The sequence below is a fragment of the Gymnoscopelus braueri genome (genome assembly GCF_963280865.1).
Source record: "Gymnoscopelus braueri genome assembly, chromosome: 8".
Taxonomy (NCBI): domain Eukaryota; kingdom Metazoa; phylum Chordata; class Actinopteri; order Myctophiformes; family Myctophidae; genus Gymnoscopelus; species Gymnoscopelus braueri.
The window spans coordinates 18,415,466-18,437,345 of NC_137609.1; the positions used below are offsets into that span (position 1 = coordinate 18,415,466).

At 39.9% G+C, this 21,880-nt stretch overlaps 1 protein-coding gene across 3 annotated transcripts; it reads left to right on the plus strand.

Annotated features, from left to right (window-relative positions):
• Positions 1 to 625: 625 nt before the first annotated feature.
• On the plus strand, positions 626 to 21,031 carry hyou1 (hypoxia up-regulated 1). 3 transcript variants are annotated; one of them, XM_080434692.1, is made up of 24 exons: positions 626 to 819; positions 3,228 to 3,301; positions 3,750 to 3,843; positions 4,309 to 4,387; positions 4,566 to 4,720; positions 5,500 to 5,576; positions 5,709 to 5,890; positions 6,454 to 6,569; positions 7,356 to 7,542; positions 9,765 to 9,899; positions 11,236 to 11,318; positions 11,529 to 11,661; positions 11,837 to 12,024; positions 12,834 to 12,972; positions 13,594 to 13,651; positions 13,999 to 14,078; positions 14,968 to 15,138; positions 15,523 to 15,716; positions 15,821 to 15,908; positions 16,242 to 16,498; positions 16,616 to 16,700; positions 16,996 to 17,257; positions 17,564 to 17,674; positions 18,510 to 21,031. In XM_080434692.1, the coding sequence occupies exons 2-24, from the start codon at positions 3,235 to 3,237 to the stop codon at positions 18,557 to 18,559; spliced, it is 2,991 nt and encodes a 996-aa protein (XP_080290818.1). In that variant the 5' UTR covers positions 626 to 819; positions 3,228 to 3,234; the 3' UTR covers positions 18,560 to 21,031. The 3 variants fall into 3 exon arrangements, with proteins under 3 accessions (XP_080290818.1, XP_080290819.1, XP_080290820.1); XM_080434693.1 differs by having other exon boundaries at positions 15,532 to 15,716; XM_080434694.1 differs by having other exon boundaries at positions 15,535 to 15,716.
• The last annotated feature ends 849 nt before the right edge of the window (positions 21,032 to 21,880 follow it).

Here is a 21,880-nt window from a genome sequence, read left to right on the forward strand (position 1 = left end):
TTAATCCCGTCTGTGCATGAACGCAATTTTTCCCCTCGTTTACTTCCTTTATAAATTGAGTGTAATACCGGTTTTCACCGGATGCGCCCCGTGACTGCCGCCCATTGAGGAATACAGGGAACTTCCGACAGAATCCGACTCAGACGGAATTAAAACACATATCTATTGAAAAATACGGACTAATACAGTGCACACTGGTTCCGAATGTTGGGTTAACATTCGGGGCTACAGGGTCAGCACTTTATATGATTTTCTTGTACATGTAAGGAGAAGTACGGGCTTTCCGCGCGGATGTCGAGTGAGAATGGCGGGGGGTAAAGCCCAAGACTATCATAGATACGAAAGTAAAAGTCAGACTCGATAAAATACATATATGATAGTCTTGATCCAAGGCTAGGTTCATTGGACGATTATGTCCTCTAAAATTGTCAATGCATGTATGAGATTACACACACAGCTGTCAAAATAATTAGTAAAAAAGAATGACATAACATGACATCCTCGCGTCAGTGGTTGCCTGACAACCAACCACCCAATCATAGCACGGGCCGTTCACCCGGGCAATGGGATCGAGACTCTCTACCTTTCCCCCTTTGCAGCGGATCGGCAGTGGATCCAATGAGATCACGCCGCGTTCCGGGCCCTATGTGTGAGCACAAGCCGGTGATCAGAGGAAAATAAAAACTACAGATGCGTTGTGTGTGAATGAGAGACAAAACCAAGGGAACTGAAACCGGAGAAACACGCGTTAGTTGATTAGTTTGAGTCTCTGTCAGCCACGCGCCGAGTTGCTGCTCCATCTGGGCTGGTTAAAGAGAGGTAAGTTGTGTCATCATGTGTCACTCATGTATTCTGACTGATGGCTGGGAGGCAGCAAGGCTATAGCTAACAGCCTGTCAAACTTGTCATATAGGTATGATAATCAAGTTGGTAGGAGTAGCTTAATTCTGAAAAAGGGGCAACACATGCGAATGAGATGACCTTATTGTCCAGCAATGACTGAATTTAATATGTCAATGGTGTATTCATCTCTAATATAACCATGTAGGGACTTCTCTAGCCTTGGATGAAGACTATCATTGATGTATTTTATCGATTTTAACTTTTGCATATCTATCATAGATACGAAAGTAAAAGTCAGACTCGATAAAATACATTTATGATAGTCTTGAATTTGATCCAAGGCTAGGACTTCTCTTTGACGAGCCAACATGTACAAGTTGTTTCCAGAAACTAAAGAGAGTGCTCTTTGTTGTTGAATGGCCAGATTTCACCTGTGCATCCATTAGTGTTCATGCCTCATTGCTAGAAGTATCCATGCTCAGAAACATGCAGAAATAGCCTGTTGTTCAACCAGAAATACACATTTAACTGATTGTTATGCATTTTGTGTGAAGTCAACCCAGTCTGAGGCTCTGGCAAAGAAATGCCTTTGTCTCCTTAAAGATCAAAAGAGATGCATTTATTATCCTCCTGTTAAAAATAGTTGCAGTGTGTCTGCCTGCCACAAGTTGCAGGTGTTAAAATCTAATATTACACACTTAAAAATGGCATTACTTCCACGTGTTTGGAAACTGTATACACCTCATATGCTCAATGGGTGAGAATCAGGATGTGGTCCATTAAGTGTAGTGAACCTGGCAGGTTGTCCAACCGAGGAACTAAGATCCTCATCCCACTTAAAGTTAACCTAACTTTTAACTCCAAAGAAAGAACCAATATGAAGGACACAGAATAGTGGCGAGACTTACTGCCATGATCTGTTAAAATGCCCCATGCAAAATGTTTTGAATGATTGGGTAGGGACTAGGGAAATGGAAAATGGCTAGATCCTTCCAGCCTAGCTTCTTTCATGGACAGGTTAGTGAGGCCAGTGAGGCATAACTGGAAGTTTTGACTTGTAAGCCAATGAAGTGAACATTTTTGGTCTGTAAACAGATGAGGAAACACCATGATGTGTATTGAAATAATATACAGATTTATTTATTTTTTACACCAGGGAAATATTTTGATTCTTAGACAAAAGTATTACATTGATGCATTAATTGAATCAACTAGCTAGGCTATTTAATGTTAATTGACATATGAAAGTGAAATAGATGGTTGTCAGACAGCAAACCAGAGAGAGACAGGAAACCAAGGGCACAGGGGGACCTGAAATTCGTATCTGTCAGCATTTCACTGTTCAAGCTGTCAGTGTTGCAGAAGCAGATTATTATACCTTTTTATTTTATTGAAATCTGGCACATTTAACTAGGCTGAGGCACCAGTCACCCCTAGCCACTATGTAACCCTTCTGTAATTACACATTCATGCAGACTGTCCCTTCCTGTGGCTTCTAACATTATGTTTCTCCTGACCAATGCCAGTTCTTTTGGTTTGATCCTGATTTTGGAGAGTTCTAGACCACTTAATTTTATTACCAATGTTTTGACTTTTGGCCAATATTTTGTGTTGAAATCAATTTGGGAAAACCTAGATTTGATTAAATTAATTTTTAACTTCTAAGCAAACAAATACATAAAAAAAAGATGGATAAGACATGTAAATTAACTACATTAAACTTATGTGAAAATTACTTTTAACTTAAATTATACAATGAACAGCAAGCAAATAAGTAAATATAAAAAAGTCACATAAACTTTAACCACTTAAGCCCTATTAAAAAAAAAAAAACGTAGCCAATCTACAAGCTTACAACATGCCGCATCATGATTCGTTGTGAGCTTGTAGGTCTGCTATTTTAGATTATTGTATTTCTTAAAATAGGTTACTTGCAGCAGATCCTGTGTGCTGGTTTGAAAATCAATGAAATGTAAGTAAATACTGAGTGAAGGCACGCTGCAATAGCAGTTGCAGTAAAAGTCCAAGCTCTTTGATAATGACAAGATGCGAGCTTGCTCTATGAAACTATTTTTCAACCGTTTCAGCAGTGACACTGACACACGCTTTGTTTGATTACTTCAATTTCGCAATATCTGGCCAGTAGAATTGGCCAGTCATGTTGTCTTAGCAGAAAGAGTGTTCCTCTAATCCTCTTCAGTTCAGTGCTATTCAGTGCTAGTTAAAGCTATTCCATCGTGTCTGTGCGTGTGCGCATACATGCACCTGTCTGTGTGTACGTGCACACCCCAATAGGGCCACCGGGGTCAAAAAAGTCTGTACACGACACTGCTTCAGTTGTTACTGAAGAGAATGAATGATGGATTTTGGTTTTTTTATAACAGGTTCATCATGAGGCGAAAGCTGCCATTGTGTGCTCTCTTCTGTCTGGTTCTGGCAATGTTGCCTTCTCATACAGGTAATGGAAATAATCCTATACGTCACAATGCCACAATATGTCTTTATACTGATTGATCCTTATACACTGTGTTTGATGTGTTCATTTGATTTTGTTATTTGCAATTGCACACTGACTGAATCAAGCAAGTATAAGCAAGGTGGACAGTAAATATGAGGAACAAGTTACTAATATGTGCAGGAGAAACAGTAAAACATCTCTTAATTGATTAAGCATCAAAGTGTATGAAATGAAAGAAATACAGAAATTCAGTATAGGTGTCCTGCCCAAAAATATATGAAACATGTACGTTGTTGATATTTCATCGTTAAAGCTGTCAATGTCAGAAGCAGGTTTATAAGATAGATAGATTTTTTAATAAAGTGTATTTTTTTAGAGTTGATTCTAGGATGCCCATGTCTCAGGGTGACATTCTCTGCCTAAAACACAGTTGTTATCCTCTTTGCAGCATCTGTAGCAGTCATGTCTGTTGACTTGGGCAGTGAGTGGATGAAAGTAGCAATAGTGAAACCCGGTGTGCCAATGGAAATTGCTCTCAACAAGTGAGTATATCTGTTCCAGTATTCTAATCTCATTGCATACTATTTGACTGTGTTTGACCAGCTGTCCTCACTGTGGATTACCTTACCTTGAACCTTGAATGTTCAATGATGTGCTTGCATGCAACTTCATCTCATAACTTAGTACTTAGTACTATAACAGTAGTTTGCACACTAGCAAGATTTTTCTGAAATGTTCAAAAATAGCAGATATACAAGCTCGCAGCGCGGCACGAAGTGACGCTGTGAGCTTGTATATCCGCTATTTTTGACCAGCCAACGCAAAAATCTAAAATGACACAGATGCTTTCCCGGTTTTAACGGATTAAAGACAAGTACTATATAGATGTTATTTATTTTTCATACTTTATATGAATGCTCACATTTCAAAAGCAAGCACAGTTGGTTGCTTGTGGAAGTGTACAGTACTTTCCAAACTGTATATATTGTAAAGTGTCTTCTGTACAGGGAGTCGAGGAGGAAAACGCCAGTAGCCGTGTGTCTTAAGGAAACTGAGCGACTATTTGGAGATGGTGCATTAGGAGTGGTGAGATAGTTTCTTGGATTATTTGACACGTTGAAAGCCCAACTCCACTTGAACTTTCACCAATGGAAGGATTAGTTGCACAATGAATATACGGCTCCACTCAGACAAATGTGACAGTAATCTTCCTAACAATCGATGTCTTTTCTAATACATTTTGTCAACTTGCCACTATTTTCAGTCTGTGAAGAACCCCAAGATCGTCTATAGGCACCTTCAGAGCCTAATGGGCAAGAAGCACGACAACCTCCAGGTGGCACTCTACCAGAAACGCTTCCCTGAGCACCAGCTGCTAGAGGACCCGGCCAGAAGCACAGTTTACTTTAAAAACTCAGAGTAAGTCTTTCATGCTGTGGTATAGCATTCATTTGGACACCGTATGGACTTAGAGGGTGTATGGAGGTGTAAACAGGGCAGTGTGTGTAGGGTCACAAAAAAGTTTGAATATCTTGTCATTGTCATGCTCTGAAAATCTCAGATTATGAAGGTAACCCTGTCAGCATGTTTCATTAGTTGAGATGCTATGATGTGACTTTTGTTATTTTGTCCATTAATATTTGACTTTGGGAAACTATTTACGTACAATATACATACAGTGCTTGTGTGTAGAATGCATGTGTTGCTACTTCATTAAACTGTGTTCATCGTGTACAAGGTTAGGCTCAGGCTGCACTTTCTATAAAGAGAGATGATATAATCATGCAACCAGTAGGAAATGTGAATTATGTTTTATTTTCTCCTTTATGTGCAGCCAACTGTTAATAAATAGTTTAGTTTACATCCCCAGAATACTAAGGTTACTAAGTAACTGAATTGCTAAGCTTTGAATGGTTTTATTTCTAGTCTGTTTAGTGGTTGGATGTGATGCAGTGCAACATGATCCAGCCTGCTCCCATCTCTATCAGATGATAAGACTGTGCTTACTTACTTCAACTGTGACCTTGCTCTGATGAATGCAAATATCAGTCTAAAGCATTTACATAATGATTTCTGCTGTGCTGCTTGTGTTTAAGATCAGCATTAGTGTGCATGGACACTTGGTGTTCTTTTTTGACTGGGATGGACTTTCCTCTGTACTGTATGGGTGTATGACTTGATGTTCTTATTTCTGTCAGAGAACTACAATATACCCCTGAGGAACTCATCGGGATGGTCTTGAATTATTCTCGTGCACTGGCTCAGGACTACGCAGGTCAGTTTGCTCATTAATAGTGAAAAATACAATTTTGCACTTAACATACAAACGTGTCAAGCATGTAACATTGTATGCTGAGTTTTTTCTTTCTTTTTTTTCTCCCCTCTTTTACCTGTATCACACTGACAGAGCAACCAATCCAAGATGCAGTGATCACCGTTCCAGCCTTTTTCAACCAGGCAGAGCGTAGGGCAGTCCTGCAGGCTGCTGAGATGGCGGGTCTGAAGGTTCTTCAGCTCATCAATGATAACACAGCCGTGGCCTTGAACTACGGAGTCTTCAGAAGGAAAGACATCAACAGCACAGCTAAGGTGCTCATTCACAGTAACTGTTAAACACATGAATTTATATTTATTAGGTTTACTGTTGACAATAAATGTGGTCCAGCATACATGGGGATTACAATGATGGTTATTCACAAGTGTTGATTAAAAAGGAAGCTGATGATGCCTGCATATTCATAAAAATGTTGTTCTCGGTAATATAAATCAGCATCTTGAAAGCTATATTAATTTGAATTCACTTCTTGTAATAGTAATATAATTATTATTATTATCATTATTATTATTAAACACTTGAACCCCAGTGTCTCTATTCTGGGCATGTCATAATAGTCGAACATTTAGCAAAAATAGCAGATGTACAAGCTCACATAGCTTGTGGATCTGAAGGGGAAAAAGGAGGGAGCCAAGAAAGACCCCTGGGGTACCCCTGTTAATGAGGGATCAAAGTTTTAAAACGCGTCCTAAATAATAACGTAGCAAATTAATAGTCACTAGGGCACAAGCAATGGTCGTTTTAGGACTATACTTTCTTTAGTGGTGTAATTGTAGATGTACTTGAATGATCTGACGTGAATATTGTTCCCTCACAGAATATGATGTTCTATGACATGGGCTCAGGATGCACCACGGCCACGATCGTCACCTACCAGACCGTCAAAACCAAGGAGTCAGGCACTCAACCCCAGATGCAGATCAGAGGTGTAGGGTGAGTCCAATGCAGTCCATGCACCCAAAAAGTCACTGCATCCTTTGATGACAGCAAAACTATTATTACATACTGGCATGTGACAATCCCAATAGCCTAGCTTTTCACTGTGTTTGGAAGGTATGCATGTGTTATATGAATGCATGCTGATACAAAGATAAAGATGAGAGAAGCTTGTTGTGAGGAAATGAGGTGGCAACTTTTATTTGGACAAGGAATAGTCATTTGAAGAGATCTGTTCTGTGTACTCGAATACTGTACGTTTCAATAAGGAAAATATGTGGGGGGGAATCAAAACGCAGTCCAATCATTTGGTGAAGCAGTACTCTTGTAAATCAGATGTCTTCAAAGATGTCGAACAAAACCGAATTATGCCTATACACGTAATTGAAATAGTGGCATTTTTCTATGCGAGATATGTGCAACCTAAAGTGTAGGGGTGCAGGTTTGGCATGTGAAAAGTTTCAAAAATATCTTAAAAAATTTAAAACATTGTGGAAATAGCCGATCTACAAGCTCACAGTGAGCTTGTATGTCTGTTATTTTCAAAAAGAAATTGCATGACATCATGATGAAACAAAGTATAAATAGGACTTAAGTGGTTAATTGATTCGTTGATATATAATTTAAAAGAATATTTAAAAAAAAAACGCGCTTCTCGATTATTTGATTAATCAAAAAACGAATCCATAATTCTATGGATTAGTTTAGTTAGATCGGCAAGAAAATAATCGATAGTTGCAGCCTCCCTAAAGTGTGCTGCTCTATGTTCTGTTTGCCCACCAGGTTTGACCGTGGTTTGGGGGGCTTCGAGATGGACCTGCGTCTGCGGGACCACCTGGCCAAAGCCTTCAACAGCCAGGGGAAGAGTAAGAAGGATGTGAGGGAGAACCCCCGTGCCATGGCCAAGCTCCTCAAAGAGGCCCAGCGGCTGAAGACAGTGCTCAGTGCCAACGCTGAGTTCATGGCACAGGTCAGTCCAGTGAGACGCGCCCAGTGGCGGGAGAAGTACTCAGATTTTGGACATAACCCATTAAAACCAGGGAAAGCATCTCTGTCATTTTAGATTTTAGTTATATATACGAGTGTGTGTGTGTGACACGATTTTTCAAAAATAGCAGATATACAAGCTCACAGCGCGTCACTTCGTGCAAATCTTTGAATATATATTTTTAAAGCAAACATTTTGAACTCAAATCTTTGCTTCTGGGGGGTCCCTGGAACAAAATATTTTGAGATGGGGGTCCATGGCCAAATACATCCATTTTGGGTGTCCTTGACATGGAAAAGTTTGAGCACCACTGATATAGCAACATAAGTTTTTCAGAAAACTGTTAGGATTTAGAAGGCATTTGTAGAATCGGCCTCAGGTCTTAATGGTTTAAGTAAAAGTAGCAACTGTTAGGCCTCTGGTCTTTTTTGTTGTTGTTTTGTTTCTGTGTAAAATATGTCTAAAGATTGTGTAAAGTTTGCCTTGTCATATCTTATTATTTTGTTTAAAAACAATTAGCATATTGTTAAAAAAAGGAGCAATAGCACAGTGTAGAAATACTCTATTACGAATATTTTGTAATATAATATTTCCCATCAAACTATTAATCTGGTGATACCTCATTCATAGAGGTGGATGCTTTTACCTGCGGTAAATTATTGACTTTGTCTTTTTAATGCAATGTTAGATTATTACATTGCATTATACCCTGGTTATATTCAAGTTCTGTGTGGATGTACAGTAGTCATGACACAACAGCTGTTTAAATTCATGCAACTTATTGTCTCCGCCGGAGGTGGAGAGTATGTTTTCGCTTCGTCCCGCCGTGTGTTCACCTCCCTCCTAGCCAAGCTAACATTGGTCAAGCTCCATGTGACACGTGTCAATATGTTGACACCAATGCCTTTGATTGGCTAGAGGGACGCATGACGAAATAAAATCCTATAAATAGGTGTGTCACTTCAAAAAGCCATTTATGTTTTTTGAAGTGAGGTAAGACAGGATCAATCAGTCTTGATTGGAACAGTACCTTCCAGTAATCACCCGTCCGTGCGTGTGTGTGTCCCTCTGAGAACACCTAACATTGGTCAAGCAAAGGCGCAGAAGGCCAAAGCTAAGAAAGCATACTCATCTACAACAGTAACACAGAAGAGGACTATAGAGTTGAATTGATCCCACAACAAGGCCGAAGTCTTAATACTGTAACAACTGGCCGCCTTGATCAAATACATTATGTAGCACTAGAGAAAACTGACATAGATCAAACACACCAATCAACTGCTGAAACTGTTCAAGACAATGAAGATGAAGAAGACAGACAAGCATTTGAACAAACCAGTCAATTACGACGACTCCCATATGACACATTGCTTCAAGAAGAACATTTTTTAGATGCAGACACTACATATTCAGTCGCCCCTGCAGAACACCAAAAACCACGCGCATTCTACCAAGACGACCCGTTCTACCAAGACGACCCGTGCTATTAAAATAGCACGGGTCTGCTGGCGGAGACTTGTGCTCCGAGGAGCACATTTTCTAGTTTTAAATGCTCCCGGTGTGTATGGACCTTAAAAGTCCTGCACTCATAATATTACTTACCACTTAAACCCTCTTTTATACCCAACGTGTGAGCTTGTAGATATGCTTTTTTTTTAAAAACTGTACAAGATTTCTTGTAACAGTAACTAAACTGTCAAATAAATGTAGTGGAATAAGAAGTTCAACATTTGCCTCTGAGATGCTGCGGAGTAGAAGTATCAAGAAATAGAAATACTTGTGTAAAGTAATACCATGACATTGTACTCACACACAGTACTTGAGTAAATGTACTTGGTTACGTTAGATCACTTGACGCGCCAAATCTCATCTTTCTCACTCCGTTTCATGTCTCGATCCTCTGATTTCTTGCCAGTGGGCTTTCTCACATTACACATCAACAAGTTTCTCATCTCTCTCACATTACTGCAGGTAGTGTTTGACCTCAATTCAAGCTATAGGGTGTGAACACGTGTAAGGGGACAAACACTTTTTTTCTCCATCCATCAACATGTTTTGTTTTGTTGCTAACATTCCACACTAATGGCGGTTACGCACGAGACAACAAACTCTAGCCAAGTAGAATTACAAAAACAATATGAAAGGTGAGACATGAATGAAACGTGAAACTTGTTTGATATAAAGAAAATCTATCTTTATTCCAGGTAGAAGGACTGATGGATGATATTGACTTTAAAGCCAAGGTGAGCAGGGCTGAATTTGAGGAGATGTGTGCGGACCTTTTTGAGAGGGTGGCCCGCCCTGTGCAGGATGCCCTTACCTCTGCAGAGATGACCATGGTTAGTACCCTCAGCACCTATTACCATTTCTATAGCACTAAATGTCCCACACGGTGAAATAGAAGTCATTATGAAATTACTTTTAAAATGCACCCGGGTGCATTTTTAAATGTCTTGCCATGCATTAGCCAATACAATAAATAGCCAATACAATAAAGGCTGAGTGCCGTGGTTTTCATTTATTCCTTTTTTTTCCTACCAAAAAGCACCTGGTTTGGGTTTTCATTCATCTGCCAAAAGACGCGCTATTTTCTCAGTTTTTTCATTATGAAATGTTATTGAGGTTATTTTAACGAATTTAATGAATAGGAAAAAGTGTTTTAAAGTGTGTGGTGTGTCTATAGGTACACATTTGAAATATTTATTTATGTCCACATAAAAGTATAGGGTGTACAAAGGACATAAACACTGCCAGTGCAGTCAGATGAAGGGAAAACAGTTAGTTACAAAGCGCATGTAAAGCAGAGCATTGTTACATACAAAACAAAAGATGGCATACTTGTCGAACACAGCGGACAACAATCATGGGTAAAGGAAGCAACGCCTCCTCCAAATTGAGCGGCTTCCTATAATAGCTGATATTGAGCAGTACCTTGCTAATTGTTTAGCCCTCCTTTTGGAGAGGCTGGCCATTTGCAGGCCCCTCACAACCAACTTGTGCACGTGTCCTAGACTACCAAAGATAAAAACCAAAAGTTTACATCTGTAGCCTAGCTGAGAGATGGTCTGCTCTAGCTGATGATATTTTAGCACTTTGGTTAGGAAGGCTTCCTCTAAGCTGTAATCAAAAGTACAGCCGACCTCGAGAATGAACACCTCCCTATGGTTTTCATTAACAACAATGACATCAGGGGTGTTAGCTGAAATGTTAGAGAACACAGAATCATCGTTACACAGGTTAAACATGCTCGGCTTCACAGTAGAATGCTTATACAGCGTGATAGAGGACCTGAAAATAGATGTGATATCTTTAGATATCAAATCCACTATTCTGTCATGCCTACATATGTAAAGTCCCCTATATACATGGCACCCATTTAAGATGTGGGACATGGTTTCAGCTATTTGTTCATGACCATGATGTATACAGTGAGGAGCATGGTTGCCTGGAAACCAGATGGAGAGGTTAAGTTTGGATGGTAAAACCTGCAACCTCGCTTTCAGAGTAAAGACAACAATGCATTCGTCTAAAGCAACATTTTTGAGCACAGAGTGCGATACAGAATGGTCCGCAGCGGGGAGACACACACACACACACACACACACACACACACACACACACACATTATAATGTCTTTGTGCTGTGAGTCTGAGGCCTGTCCATTTCCTCTGACAGGATGAGATTGAGCAGGTGATCTTAGTTGGCGGTTCAACTCGTGTACCCAAGATTCAGGAAGCGCTGCTCAAAGCTGTGGGGAAGTAAGTGTCAAAAAGAAACGCACACCAATGAACAAAACGGTGCACTGATCAATGAAGCACTTACTTCATAATACGTAATTACTACCTTTACCTGCAGTCATTTGTATCAACTTTGACGACACACAATCTTAATTGCTCATTATTTGTACATATTGAAAAGGATTCTCAGTGTCCGTCTTAACAGTTGATTGTGTGTATGTGTGTGTGTAGAGAAGAGCTAGGGAAGAACATTAACGCAGATGAAGCAGCAGCTATGGGTGCAGTGTACCAGGCTGCTGCCCTCAGCAAGGCCTTTAAGGTCAAACCCTTCCTGGTCCGAGACGCGGCCGTTTTCCCCATTCAGGTAATGATGTATTCATTTACTTCACATAATTTCATATTTATTTATTATTTTGTGATTTGTAATTTTAAATGTCACATCTCCTGTCAATCTGAAAAGACCACATGTTAAGAGCAAATACATTTTATTTTATTTAGCCATCCCTTATTATTCCACCTTACATTCTTGTTGTGACCAGGTGGAGTTCACTCGTGAGACAGAGGAAGAGGACGGCACCAAAAGTCTGAAGCACAACAAGCGCATCCTGTTCCAGAGGATGGCGCCGTATCCCCAACGGAAGGTCATCACCTTCAACCGCTACAGCGATGACTTCTCCTTCGACATCAACTACGGCGACCTCAGCTTCCTGGGCCAGGAGGACCTCAGGTCAGATACACGTTGGATCTGAGCTCTCGCCCTCGTAACACCCCGTGCTTTCTGAAACCCTATATTTAAAACGTTACGTACTGTCATGTAATTCAGTGGTTTTCAACCTTTTCAGTAGTGATGGGCATATCGATACTTGTATCGATATATCGATCGATTGTCTGAATATCGTTTGGTATCGATACTTTAAAAAAATATCGATACTTTTTAATGTACGTCCGTTTCCGGTTTACGGCCATTTCCGGTTCCGTTTCTGGTACTTCCGTTTCCGGTCCCGTTTTCGGTTTGGTTCTGTTTCCGGTTCCGGTATCGGTATCGGAAAATCGGCCCCAAAAATATCGGTATCGAATTGAAAAAATGTGGTATCGGCACATCACTACTTTTCAGGCCGCGACCCCCCAAAATAATCATATTTGAACTGGGGACCCCCACCCTGACAACTTGGAATTCTAGGAGTTGAGGCATTACATTTTGTTTGACTCTGTTCCACAGCTAAACATTGTGAAAGATGATTTGACAATTTGGCCAATGTTTGACCAGTTTTTATAGTATAGTTTGTTGATTACTTTTGATGCAGTAATGGTCTTTTTTCTTTCTTTCTTTTTTTTAAAAGTCCTTAAATTGTCACTTCACTGTCATCTGGGGTGGGGACCACCACAAAATCCCACAGGTTGAGAACCACTGGTGTAATTGATGAATATAACTAATAAAATGACCGATCCTAAAATAATCTTGTAGTTTTATAAATGACTAAATGTGCTGTCTCTAAATGTGACGTAGAGCTTCTTTGCCCACTGTTTGTCCTGTAGCGTGTTTGGCTCTCTGAACCTAACCACCGTCAAGCTATCAGGGGTGGGCGGCAGCTTTGAGAAGCACACGGATGCAGAGTCCAAGGGAATCAAGGCCCACTTCAACATGGATGAGAGTGGTGTGCTTCTGCTGGACAGGGTCAGTGGCACTGTTTGTTCACATTTTAACTTTAACCACATGAACCCTAGCATCCATATTCTGGGCATGTGATAATAGGTGAACATTCGACAAAAAAGAGATGTGGTGTAGACTAGGGCAAAAAGGAGGGAACAAGTATAGATGTGCGGGACCCAGGTCAACAATTTATAAGGTTTAAACAAGTATGTCACCCATTTTCAACCATAACTTCATATATTTGGTTTTCACTAATGCTCATAAGATGGCACAATTTCCCTCTACTCATTCTGAGTCTCATTGGTGGGCTATGGACAGTTCAGAAACCTGCCTACCAATGACATCATCGATTGGATTCCAATCTAATAGAAACTATAGCCTTTCTCTTATTGGAAAGTTAGCATGCTGAATTGCATAAATTATAATTGCATTAAAAAACAAAAAGTTTGAGTTCTTGTTTGAAATGACCAAACCTGCCTACCGATGATGTCACTGGTAGGCAGGTTTCTGAACTGTCCACACCACCTTCATTTCTTAATTGAGTCATAATTCAAGGACTTGAGGCAGAGGTTAAAATCTGAGGAGGAGAAGAAAATGATCTTAAAAGGTTGAACTGAACTTTTAAATCATGATTTTAATCTACAGGTTGAGTCCGTCTTTGAAACTATTGTCGAAGAGAAGGAAGAGGAATCAACATTAACAAGTAGGTTTGGCATTGATAACCTCATAAAACTGTAAGAACATTGTTTCAATGACTTTCCCCCCCTTATTTCCACAATGTCTTCATTTCCACAAACCACAACAAAGAAAGTATTTACTATATTAATTGTCAGGTTGAAGATTTTTGCTTGTGCCTGTTATAGATGATTTGATTGTAGTGGCCTTTTTAAAAACTAGTTTCAATCTACTAGTAGCGCTGATTAGAGCTGATCACACACAGCTTGTTCAATCAAATCCGGATGTTACGTTTGTGAGGCCCCTAATGGCAATTTTAATATAGAATAAAGTGGTTGCAACATTTGTTTTGATTGGTCTTTTTTCCCCCTTTAGAACTAGGAAACACCATTTCCAGCTTGTTTGGAGGGGGATCTACAGAACCTGCTTCTAATGTGACTGAGCCAGTCCTCCAGGTAACTGCTGCTGTGTTCTGCCTCTGTGGAATAATGCTTTTACATTGTGCATTGTACACAATTTCATTCATTTCGAATGGGTTGATTACTCATTCTTATGCCTACATTTTTGTTCTCATTGTTGGTGCCGTATGTGCTGTATGGTTTTTATTTTCACCATATGCACACAACACCAGGACCACAATGGAAACAAGCCCCAAGGGCTTTTCGTGTTATCCTTTTAACAATCATTCAAACTGTTAATAAAGTATTCAATAAAAAAAACAATAACAACACAGTAATGGAGCCTCTTAAAATATATTCATCCCCCCCCCCCCCACCCCCTTTTTTCTTTTTTTTACCCCTTTTTCTCCACAATTTAGTCCTTATGCCAATTGATTCCTCAGAGACAAAATTAATGTTTGCTCACTGTAGCTCCCTTTTGCATATTTATTTTTGGTACCACCTGAGTGGGCTGAGCGACATTTCGAGCACACTGCCCTTCTTTAGACACTGAGGTTTGAAGTTTGAAGTTCAGCACCTGCCTTTAAATAAAAAATGGATGTGCGGCCTCTTTTGATCCTCATTACATGCCAATTGATTCCTCCCCGAACGCATTTCTGGGTGTAGTCACTGGTGTAACCTACTGGCTCACCTGCCAGTGAGGATCCCCCACCGGGAGGGTGTAGAGCCTTCGTCCTACTCCACCCGCCCAACACTCTCCGCTAACAGGTGCCGCCCCCCGGCTAACCACTTGAACCCTATGTACTTTGTTGACCGGAGTCCCTGAGGGGTTTATACTAGGCCCCCTCCTTTTTCCCTCTACACCATATCTCTTTGCCAAAAAATGCTTATGTACAATTTCATATTCATCTCTCTCACTCTAAATCCTTTGTGTATTTATATCCAGGATGAGGAGGAGGTGCCACCGGAGTCTGGAAAAGAGACAAAGGAGGAGGAGACCCAAAAGGAAGAAGCTCCCCAGGAGGAAAAGCCAGAGGCTGCAGAGAAACCTGCAGCTGAAGAGGCATCGCAGGAGAAAACGACTACAGAAGATCCGGGCAGCAAGACTGAAACTAAGGTACAGAACATTTGGTTATCATAATCATATGCAGGAAATGGTTGGGGTAGAGGAATGTTCAGATTCACCTTATCAGATGAAAGCTATGTTGCAAAATTATATAATTTAGCCAGCATCTTTGTCTTGAATGCACCTGAGCTGTAATTCTCCATGTCACGCATGACCATACAAATGACTACAGGCACACTGCACATTTGTTTATTGAGGATATGCTCATTTTCAAGCAATTCGTTTATATTAATAAGTAGCCATCAAGTACCCTAGTAATGTGTTTTTTTCCTTGTTAGCCTTCTGTTAACAAACTGGTTATTTGTGGTTTAACTCGGTTGGCTCAAAGTGACACGCCATTGCCTTTTTTAATGATTCGTACCTCTGATCATGAAGGAGGAGAAGGAGGAGGAGAAGGAGGGAGATAAATCCGAAACGGCTGAGGCGGAAAAAACAACAGAGGAGAAGGAGGTAGAGAAAAAGGAAAAACCTCAAAAGAAGGCCAAGATCTCTGAGGACATCACTGCTGAACTCGTCATCAACGACATTCTCAACCCGACTGCAGATGAAATCACTTTATCTACGAAGAAGTACAATATTTGCCATTTTCGTGATTTTGAAACTAGCTTTAATGACTTTCTGTAATAAGGCATGATGGAGGGTTAGTATAATAATAATCTTGGTGTCTTTTCAGGCTGAAGGACTTGACAGACAGAGACTTGCAGAAACATGAAAGGGAAAAGACGCTGAACACTCTTGAGGCTTTTATCTTTGAGACACAGGTAAGATACCTCAACTAATCATCAACTTATATCACATGGCTGCTGCATGCATCGACTCTTATCAGTGTCTCAGTTCTTTACCTTTACGAAAGGAACTTACCAAGGAAAACGCCCAAGGGCAAAAGAAAACATTATGAATGATATTTTCCAAAGACCATATAATGCAAGGAAAAACAAATAATTGTAAAACCAGTGAAAGCTCTCAAATAAAGTTCAGTGCTCTTCTTCCAATTATATGCTCTTACCTTTTTATATTAATTATACAATGTGGCAGCTCGCCCTCACCAAAGTCCCATCTTGATGATGTATACATCCATCTTTTCTTCCCTCAAGGACAAGATGTACCAGGACGAGTATCAGTTTGTTGTGTCGGAGGAGGAGAAGGAGGAGATCACAGGCAAGCTGAGTGAGGCCTCGGCCTGGATGGACGAGGACGGCTACTCGGCCACCACCAAGGAGCTGAGAGAGAAGCTGTCCGGGCTGAAGAGCCTGTGCAAGGCCATGTTCTTCAGGGTGGACGAACGGCGCAAGTGGCCCGACCGCCTGGCCGCCCTGGACAGCATGCTGAACACCTCCAGCTTCTTCCTCAGGTGGGGTGAGGAGGAGGCGTGGGTGTAAAGTGACGCTACACTGGGGAGAAAAATGGGTTTTGTGGTATTTATTGTATGTAATATGGGTCAATGTTTTTGTATTCATTCTCCCTTCAGGAGCGCTAAACTGATTCCAGAAGACGATCAAATCTTCACTGAAGTTGAGCTGAAGACGTTAGACAAAGTGATCAATGAGACCACGGTGTGTAGTCAATTTGTAAAATCTCTATACTTTGTTGCACAACTGTGTCGCTCACCGAAAATCAGTTACATATGGCGAGCAACACCATATCCTTTATCACCAAATATCATATATATCAGCTTTATCCTAATATATGTGCATGTTCTACAATGTCTAGGCAGCATTATTTACGGGATTATAGTGGATTAGGTCGTTCATGTGTTTTGGTGTTTACTGTTAGTGAAACTTAAAAAAAATGCACAGAGTAATTAACCCCTGACCTCTTCCCTCACCAACTACGGCCACCTCCACCCAGACGTGGAAAAATGACACAGTGGCACAGCAGGACAGTCGCTCCCCCACGGAGCGGCCCATCCTGCTGTCCAAAGAAATTGAGGCCAAGCTGGGACTTCTCGACCGTGAAGTCAACTACCTGCTCAATAAAGCCAAGTTCGCCAAACCCAAGCTCAAGGCCAAAGCCAAGAACAGCACCAGCTCCGACAAGACCAGCAAGGCCAATGCCACAGCCGAGGAGAAAGTAATTCCTCCTGTGGAGGAGAGTGCAGGCAAAGACAGTGGTGGGTGGAACTATAATAAGCCGTTTAATTTACCTTGTAATGTGGCCTTTTTTCTTCTTTCCAAAATCTGATATTTGGTGATATATATCATAATATGATAATATACAAGGTGATATTTGATCATTTTATAACAATTCAGTGTTGAAAGAAAGTTGGTTATTTTGATGCTTGCTTGTCACTATCAAAGGGTGGGCTATTCAAGTGTATGCAGTTTTCGCAACCGCTGTAGGCATTGTGCAAAATCATAATGGTGAGAGAGAGAGACCTTTTTTATTGTTGGACTGAAATTGTTTATTTTTTTATTAGATAAAACGGAGGAGGTGAAGCCAGGTGAAGCCCCTCCCACTGAGGAGACTGCTGCAGACAATACAGAGTCGTCTATTCCATCAGAGCCTACAGAGGAAGCAGAGAGTACAGGTAGGTCTGCTGTGCATAGAATCAGAATACATGTAGGTCTTCTACACAAAGAAATGGCAAAGAAACTGAGAGTTTGGAAGTAGAGCTCTAACATTTCAAACAAGCTGACAATTAAACAATCCTAAATCAGTCTAATCTGTCATTTACAGTGTGTGATAAAGTGATAAGATAAAGTGTGTGAAATGGCAACAAGAAATCCATAGTCCAAAGTAAAAACAACAAAACATAAGCATGTTGCATTGACATAATGTACATTTAGTTTTTCCCCTTGCTACTATCTAGGAGGCCTCTAGAAATGGTACACCACTAGTTCCTCTAATAACAGACATTGCCATAGCAACTGCTTACTGCATAATAATAGCTCAGATCTATATAGCGCTTTTCTAGTACCCAAAGTCGCTTATAGGAATCAGCACAGTGAAACCGGTAAACATGCTCTGGAACTGTTGTACCTTGAAATAGAAACAGAAAATCTACACATTTTATTTTTGTATTTTATTTTAAGAGTTAACTACTTCCTAGCCTGGCATTCCTTTATTTTTAGCATGTCATTATAAGTGAATATTCATTTTTCTAAATAGTCCCAAAATGTCCAAAGCTTTCTATCAATCCATGTTACCTATGTGATTAGCTGGCAAAGCCTTCTGTTATTTATAAATTTGTATGAACATCTATTTATGTCTGTACTGTAGTAGATGACACTGAGTATGAAGTCGTTTTTATTATATTTATATTTGATAGAATACTCATTTACCAAACTAACAAATAGTTGCTGTACTAAATTATCTACCTCTGTCCCATATTACATATTTCCTATTTTTTGCCCCATTTGTAGGACCAACAAAGAAGGCCCAATCTGAAAACCACATAGAAGATGAATTATAACAGCTGGAACTGAAAAATATTTCAATATATTTATTGACAGTGTATAAATGTTAGTTTCCTTCTCCCTTTGTTTTGGTTTGTTTTAATTACCTTATTTGTCGAATTCCTGGAAATTCATTGGATGAGATTGGAGGCCAATCAGCTTATCTACTTTTTTTTTTGTTTTGCCCCCTTTCTTCCTACACTGTACAATTCTGAGTGTTAATTTAGCTCTGAGTGTCCAAATGGACCCATAAGGGTCGCTTTGGTTCCATTTATGCACTCACGTAGTTAAAATAACACTGAGGATTTTACTGTGTGTATCCTGTGCTTTTCATCTCTTTCCAATGTCATTGATGTTGTGACATCACGGAGCACTTAGACTGCGAGGATGCAGTTCACTGAATTAGACCCAAAACAGCATCAGTGCCATTATCTTTGTATTCTGCCCCAATGTTCAAGAAATGCTACACTCCCACATTTCACTTCAATTAACAAGAAAGGCACAGTCAGCACAGTGCAAATCTCTGCTAGGAGGCATGCCTTAATAATATTGATGTATGTAGTGACATTTCTACCCACAGTCATGAGAGTAGCGCGTCTGTACCATCTTCTTCCTGGGATGTCTAGATGACATCTCCCAAAACATGTTATTTATAAATCCAGCATGCTCTTTGGGCAACTCTATGCGTCTGTGATTTCAAGGCGGCGCTGTATTACGCTATATTAGTGTTGGTGCAAGCTTTGCTGTGTATCGGAACTCTAAACTCTGTAAAAGTGGAATTAAGGCTGACTTAAGACAGTTCAGACTGAGTTCAATGTGCGCGGACATTAAGACTCTTAATTAGTTATTTTGGGGGGGTATGTTGTCACGTTTATAAATGTATATTTTGGTGTTATCTAATGTCGGCTTATACCGCTAAACTTGCATGTCTGCAATTGGCTAGGTCCATTACATCCCATAAGCTCCAGGGACAGGAGCATAGTAATTGGCTAAACTGGTGGGACACTTAACCCATACCCTGGAGGGACTATTGCTCTGTGTTTAAAAAAAAAGAAGAAGAAAAAGACACAAAGATATTTCAGAATTGAGGTCCTTGACCTGCTGTCAATGATAAATGGTGCACTTATGTAGTGCCTTTATCCAAAGCTCATTATTCACCCATTCTTACACATATTCACACACCGACAGCAGAGGAAACAATGCCAGGGATCGAACTGGGAACCAGAAATATGATGCTTATTGGCCTAGTCGTGTGCAAGATTGGCAGACATGCATACACACACTCATACAGGGCATGATCTTCTGGCGGAGATAATGACTGCTCGACATTTGTGCACTTAAGAGATTCATGTTTGCTTCGATATTTACAAACATAACCAGCATAAACAATAATAATAACTTTATTTGTATAGCACATTTCAAAAACAGGTTTACAAAGTGCTTCACAGACAAATCTATTACAACCTCAAATGTATGTAAAACTTATGTTTAAGGCACTTAAGGTCGTTACACACTGGGGCGATTTTTTCATGCGAATAATGTTTTTTTTTTAAAAACCTTATAAAGTCAATGCAAGCGTACATGGAGCGAAAAAGCGTCTTTTAATTATTCGGAACGAGTCGGAATTTTGCGTATATTCGCATATTCGCCGGTGTGTAACCGCCTTAACTGTTGTTTTTTAAAGCGAATAGATTTGGTTGGAATCACCTTCAGTCCGTTCAAATGTTAAACAGTTGTGGGCAACAGCTTTTCTGTACAGGTTGTCAGACTGCAATTCCAGTAAACTTGAAACATTAATACCTGGAGTAACGTGGAGTTCCTTCATTCGAAAACCACTGGACTAACCCTATAGTTCCTCACATGGTCACACACAGTGTTTAAATGACGGATGTACAGTATCAACTGGTCTTAAGTTACAGTAAATTATTTTCCTGAAGAGTTGTTAAATATGGCCATATTATGCAAAAGCCAGGGTACTCATATTGTCAAACCCCAAACTTGGCCAAAAAAGATCCTTGAAATTATAATTATAATTCATATATAGCATTTTCATTTTTCAGTGTGTTTCATGTGTAGCTCTCAACTTGTATCATTACTCCCTGATTGGCATTCAGATGACCATTTTGAGAGCTTGTGCTGCACTGATGATGGACAAACCCCATGTTTTAGTTTCATAAGCTGCTAAAAGGCCTGGTCCGTTCGCTGTTCCTTACCTCAACATGCAGACATTGTCCCTTGGCACAGATCCACGTCACATGTTGAAAGCTCTTAACCTCGGTCAGTAGGAGGAAAGTGGACAACAACTTGGATTGGTAACTAGGGTCAACTGTGTTCTTCTGAGTGTGTTTGTGTGTGTGTGTATGTGTGTTGTGTTATGTATGTGTGTGAGTGCGTGCATTGCCTGAGATAATTTGAAGAGGAACTGAAGCAAAGAATAGGGAGATGACAATATTGTTTTGTTTCTAAACTGTTAATAAAATTCTTTTTTTTATTTGGTTGTCCTGCAATTTAAATCATTTGTACTGTATTTTATATGCATTATATGCATTTTTCTGTTAGGTTCGTTGCTGTTGTCAGGCCATTATAGAGTTAAATGTTCCTGTAGTGCTGCCCTGCAAGGTATTTAACTTTTAACTAATTTATTTTAACTGACCCCTGAGAATAAAGAAGTTTCAGGATTTTCAAAGATTACCCAATTCACAATTGCTATTATCACTGAAAGACATGTCATGTCAGGGGGAAAAAAGTGTTTGGGACATTGATATCAGCCTAAACTCTAAACTGCATGGCAGGTATTACATGCTCAGCTGTATGGACAAACTGTAGTGTTGCGTAGAGTTGTTTTCAAGAACTTGCATAAGTTGCAAAACTATTGCACATTTGTCAACAAGAGAACTTTTGGATGTCCGCTTGTGCTTTCCTTTTTTATATTAAGAATTATTATGGCTATTAATTTACCTGATTTGTGTTCTTTTTAAAGAAAAAACACTGCGCTCCCAATATGCCAAACAATGACCAGATGATGAAATATTATTCTCTGAGAGTGTGGTAAATTTTTTTCCAGGCTCACTGCTCTTGGCAGAATATCAGATGTTGGTGCCTTGCAGCAGCAAACAAAACATTACTGTATCAATTATTTTCCTGAGAGGGGGAAAAAAATCATATAGCCTTTTTATTCATGAAGTCAAAATCAGGCAGATAATAAATTCTGTTAGGTCAGCTAGAATAGCATGGCATTGAAGAATGTTTGCTAGCCAGCAGTTCACTATCTTACAATGTAATCTATAGATTGTCAGCAGGGAAAACACCAGCTTAGTGTATGTCAACAACAGCCTTAG